This window comes from Lepidochelys kempii, chromosome 13 (genome assembly GCF_965140285.1).
Source record: "Lepidochelys kempii isolate rLepKem1 chromosome 13, rLepKem1.hap1, whole genome shotgun sequence".
Taxonomy (NCBI): domain Eukaryota; kingdom Metazoa; phylum Chordata; order Testudines; family Cheloniidae; genus Lepidochelys; species Lepidochelys kempii.
In genome coordinates, this window is record NC_136392.1 from 41,153,511 (window position 1) to 41,159,598 (window position 6,088).

At 39.7% G+C, this 6,088-nt stretch overlaps 1 gene segment (V, D, J or C); it reads right to left on the minus strand.

Annotated features, from left to right (window-relative positions):
* LOC140896676 (T cell receptor alpha chain constant-like) overlaps positions 1-5,751 on the minus strand; it is a 113,261-nt gene extending 107,510 nt beyond the window's left edge. Inside the window, 1 exon segment of the C gene segment in view lies at positions 5,680-5,751. Coding sequence covers positions 5,680-5,686 — 7 coding nt within the window.
* Between the last annotated feature and the right edge of the window lie 337 nt (positions 5,752-6,088).

Below are 6,088 nucleotides of genomic sequence, written 5' to 3' on the forward strand. Positions count from 1 at the left end.
CAGACAAACTCAAATTAGAAATATGACACACATTTTTAGCAGTGAGAGTGCACTATTGGAGGAAACTACTAATGGAAGAGACTAATCTTGTTCTCCTGATGTCTTCAAGACTGGGTGCATTTCTGGAAGATAAGTTTCAGTCAAACACAAGTTATTGGGCTCAATATAGGGGCAACTGAGTGAAATCTCAGGCCTGTGTCACACAGGAGGTCAGAGCAGATGATCTAATGGCCCCTTCTGGACTTAAAATCTACGAGATAAGAATTCCTATAAATATTTGTAAACTTACTTGCATTCACTTTAAGCTTTGTCCCTCTTCCAAATGTAATCTTAAACCTGTCACCTCCAGTGGGACACCATAACAAGGGGCTTTACAAATAGTGTTGTAAGTAACTTTCATCCAAGATGCAGTTTCTTTCTCTATTTATCCAACTAAAGTTTCTCACTCCCTTTCTAACCAAGGACTTGACTGTCCAACACTTGGTCATGTTGGGTGAGAACTTGCCCAACACCATTTTACCGAGCCAAGTGGGATTAACTGTAAAACTACATTCTCAACAGCTAAATGAGGTATTGAGTTAGCATCAAAGACGATATATAGCGATGGCCTTAAGAATTGTTACCACACTCACGGTCAACTGAATGTACGGGAGACCACTATCAAAACCTAAATGATCGTTTGTGATTATCCTTTCATTTACACCCCATCTCCAATCCATCTTTCTTACCAGGTTGCACTTGCAATCTAGTCCCAGCTCCGAAAGTCATCTTATTGCTGGCATCATTAGCACACCAGCCAACTGCTTTACAAAAACTCATAGCAACCAAAACGTGAATTCAGCTTTCTCTCATTATGTGGAATGGGGTGGTGGAATCCCCATCACTGGTGGTATAAAAAAAAGGTTAAACAAACATCTATCAGGGATCATCTATGTATGCTTAATCCTGCCGCAGAGCTAGGGATGGACTGGATGACCTTTTGAAGTCCCTTCCAGCCCTACATTTCTATGAATCTCTTACTCGTTATCTATATAATTAATTACTTGAAGTTCAACCTTTGTCCTTCATTTAGATGATTCACACCAACAATTAGTGGACTCTAATATCTAAGCTTGGGATTTTCAAAGCAGTCTAACACAGTTAGGTGCCTAGTTTGCATTGGAACCAATGGGATTCAGGTTCCTTACATTTCTTTGGAAAGCCCATCCAAAATTTTCTTTAGTTAAAACTAAGTGACTTACTTGGCACTACTTTTAATTGTGTTCCACTCCCAAATGTGAGCTTCTCATTGGTGTTTCTCACAGCATCTAAGCCCTTAACAAAAACTCACCTTCATTTCCTCTCTGAAATATAAGGTATATTTGTTACATAATGTGATCTATCTATCTATCTATCTATCTATCTATCTATCTATCTATCTATCTATCTATCTATCTGTCTTTAATTCCCTAAGGGATTTAGGCACTCAGGATAAAATTTTGAAAAGTGCCTAAGCCCTCTTGAATTTCAATGGAGTTACTCCAGATTTACACTGTGCTGAGTGTACAGAGAATTGGCCCCAATGGCCACTAATGGAGTTACTCATGATTTACACTTGGGTGATTGGTTTCAGTTCTCATCTCATTCTCATCACATTCTCATCCCATTTTCATCTCCTATTCTCATCTCCTACCTGTACACACCCACAAGTGTCCCATTTTCTAGCCAGTGAGGATGTAAACATTTTCTACAAAAACATGAGCAATATTAGGGGCCAGATTTTCAGCTGGTTTAATTTATCATAGTTTTATTCATTGCCAAATTATGCTAGCTGTGGCTCTAGCCCTAGGCTGAAAATGGTACATTTCAGGACAACAAATTATCTCCTTGTGTAACTCCACTGAAGTCAATATGGAGTCACCACATCCAAGGATTTCACCTTATATGTTTATGCAGAGTTTGGATGGTTGAAACTTACCTGGATATACAGACAACCTTGTCCCCTTTCCAAATGTGAGCTTCTCAGAGCTAGAACCAGTGTTACACTCTCACAGAGAGCTTTACAAAAACCAGTAGCTCACCAAAGATCCTACTTGACTTCTAAGAATACACACAGCCAGGGGGCCAGATGCTTAGCTGGTGTAAAGCAGATCTAATGGAGCTACACAGATTTACACCAGATGAAGGCAACAGTGTCTATCTGAGACTTCCAAAGCCACCTATGGGATTTGGATGCTTAGTTAATTCCTAGTAAATTTTAATGGGAATTGGACATCCAAATACCCATGGCATTTTTGAAAATCTCTACCTTTCTTCTCATTCCCATCTAATTCATTCATAATAGTTCAGTAAAACAAGACAAAATCTGGCCAATTTTCAAAAACAGAAATTTCCATAAAAGCATTTTTATTTTCCTGAAATTTTCCATTTTTTATCAAAAAGAGTTTTAATGTCTCAGACTTTTTCCATTGCCTCTTGATTGATTGATTGATTGATCTGCTTCACCACATGGTGACATTTTTTAAAAAGTGAACCATTTCTAAAAATAAAATATATCTGGGGGGAAATTTAAATGTTTTCGCTGAGATTTCAAAGTTGCTAGGGGATTCATGCATCCAGATCCCTTCTGCAGCTCAATCTTTGCTTTTAAAGTTTACATTTTTCTCAAATATCAAGAACATTTTTTATTTAAAATATTCTGCATAAAATTCCAAAAATGTGTAATTACACGTAACCTCTCTCAAGAATGTCCCATCGTACCCAGCCACCAACCCAGTACGACGTGGTGCTCAAAATATTTGGCCAATCTACCTCCAGGAGTGACTCCAATGCCCACATATGGTCCATGCAAAATCAAATTCCCTCTATCTGAATGTTTAGCGCTTACCAAGTTGTACTTTAAGTCTAGTCCCAGCTCCAAATATCATTTTCCTGTCACCTTGATTCCCACATCTGTCAGTCACTTTACAAAAACCCCACCTCAAACACACGGTGTTTTCCACTCTGTCTCCAGGTCTGTTTTTCATTGTACACCCGCTGGAGATTCTCGCTGGCAATACGCTCTCTTGAATATAAATAATTACAGCGTTTGACCAGTTGCAACGGAAACACTTACTTGGCACAACTTTTAACCTTGTCCCACTCTCAGATGTGAGCGTGAAATTGTTGGCATCGCCACAGTCTCTCTGCCCTTTACAATAACCCTCCCCCGGCTCATCTATGAAACTATCATTTTTTGTGAGCTGCCTTCATTACATATGGTGAACAGTCTGCCTGGCGAGCAAGCTAGCTGTCTGTCCAAAGTGCCGTTATCACCATATTGTGTTAATTCATTACTTCAGCATGGATGCAAGTTTCAAAAGCAAATCAGGGGCTTGAAATTGGATTTCCAACAACCCAGATACATGTTCTAACCACTGGACAAGTGGCTATTCTGTGGTCTCTCTCGCTCTTTTCAGATTTCCAGAGGTCTCCATTTCATTCTGATGTGGAATGGAAACAAACTGTAAAACTCACAATTGTTCATGGGCCAGAATTCTTATTTTCTGGCCAGTCCTGGTAAATTTTCACAGCTCTGCTTCATTGAGTGGAGCGATGCCAATTTACACCAGTGAAGGGTCTCACACATGACTTCAATGGAGCTATGCTGATTTATGCCACCTGGGGATTTGATCCATATGTTGTCAGAATTGATTCTAACACCTCTCGGTGAAAGGAGTTCTGACTTCTGGTTTATGCCATCTGAGTTATAAAAATCCCCAGGCTGGGATTTGCAAAGTGGCCCAAGTGAGTTAGGCACCCAAATCATATTTCTATACAAAGGGATTTGTGTGCCTAACTCCCTTAAGATTCTTTGGAAATCCCAGCCTGAAAGGGTGTGGTTGAGATTTTTTTAATCTATCTAAGGGATTCATCTACTTATCCTCCTTAACCTTAATGGAAGATGGGGTGGTATTTTAGAAGAACCTATGGGATTTGTATGCCCAAATCCTATTTGAATTAACGAGAACTGGGCATATAAATATCACAGAAGACTTTGTAAATCTCAGCCTTTGCTACAAATTATACATGGCTTAATGCAGCATGATCTAGTGGCTAAAGCACTGCACAGGAAGTCTGGACACCTCGGTTCTGTTCCTGGCTCTGCTACTGATTTATAATGTGACTTGGTCAAGTCACTGCACTGCTCTGTGACTCTATTTCCCCTGCCACCCTTTGGCTGTTTAATCTTTCAGGGCATGGAGCATCTCTCACTACACTTTTGGTACAGGGGTCCCAAGCCCAGCTGAGGCCTCTCAGTGCTACTGGAATAATAACATTAAAATTGCATTTTCCACAGACAGTCATTACTATTTCATTCAGTGTGGCCACAAGTTTGTTAATTTAACCTCCTGGCAAAAATCACAGCCATGTTCTGGGGACTAGTCCACAAATGGACAGCAGCCTATTTAAGAATAAAAGTGACTTTATTCTGGAATAACTACTCTGTTCACAAAGTGGAGTAATTATGCTGGAATAAAATCACCTTTATTCTGTAATAGAATGTCCACATAGGGAAATTATTCTGAATCATACCAAAATAGCTATTACAGAATAATTAGGCCAGTCAATTCCCCCATGTGATCCTTGAAGCCTTTGAAAATTCCAGCATTGGTCTCTAAGGTACAGTTAAACTATGAGAAGCAAACTAAGCCTTGTTAGACAGCAGTAAAAAGAAGAAGAGACTCTTTCTTCAGCATTGCAGACTGGGTTAGGTTTTAAATGAAGTTCATACTTACTTGGCTGAATCTTAAGTTTTGTTCCTGATCCAAAGACAAGTTTGTTATGCCCATCAGTACCACCACCGCCTGACTCCAGTTTGCAAAAATCTCCCCTAAACCACTTACCATCAAACCTTCTTCTTCCTCATTTGTCACTTACTTATGACCCAGTTTAGATTAAGAGATTTTCCGTGACTAGTCTTCCCAACTTCCAGACACGCTTAACAATACACAATGTTTTTTTTTAAAATTGCTTTCAGACTTTGGAAATCTGAGAATATGAAGCTTACTGGAGTTCTGTCCTTACAGACGTGCAAAATGTGTTCATGCATAAAACTGAGATTTGTGATTTCCTATGTGATTTGGATGCCCAATTCCCATTAAAGTCTGGGATTTTCCAATAGGTGTCAGGTGCCTAATTCCCTGAGGCTCCTTTGAAAACCTCAGCCAAAATTAAAAGGGAATCAGTGAGTCAAACCACTTAAACAACTTTGAAAACCTCTCTGCAAGGGCCTAATACAAAAGCCATGGAAGTGAACAGAAACTCTCCCATTGGCATCAATGAGGAATCAGTATCTGGGACATTTATAAGTGGAATGGGAAAAGAAGTACAACCAATGCATATATTTCTGTTCTGTCTCTCTGCTTGGGTACTTATATGACTCCCCATCAGTGCTATATCTGGGTGACTTACAAACTTTAGTGAATTTACCCTCCCAGTGTAACATAGGGAAGGAGCATTATATCCATTTCACATATGGGGAAACTGAGGCACAGACAGATTAAGTGACTTGCCCAGGGTCACACAGGAAGTCTGTGGCAGAACTGGGAATTAAACCCAGATCTCCTGAGTCCCATTTCAACACACTAAAAGAACATTTTTATAATGATACAAATGTGTTTATGGCATAAAAAGTTCCCATGCTGATGTGGTTCTTACCTGGCATCTGAAGCAGTCTGATCCATCCTCAATGGTCAGTGGAGGGGAAGCAACACTTTGTTTCCACAGTGATAAGTCCCTCAGCAAAAACTCTGGAGGTTTATGGGCACAAAGGAATCACTAGAACAGACCATGTTCTATCGAGTCCAATGCCCTTTTCCAGCCATGGTCAGTACCAGACGCTTCAAAAGAAGCTGACAGACACCAGGATGTTATGTACTTGTCTGTCCAGAGGAGAAGTTTCTTCTTGACCCCATCATTTAATGGTTGGTTTGTGCACTGAAACTGGAGGGGAAACAGAATTTCTGTTTCATGAAAGATTTTAAGACTTTGAAATTAGTTTTCATTCCAAATTGTAACCCCCAAAATTGAAATTTTCCACAGATATGGAATTTTCAAAACAATTCTA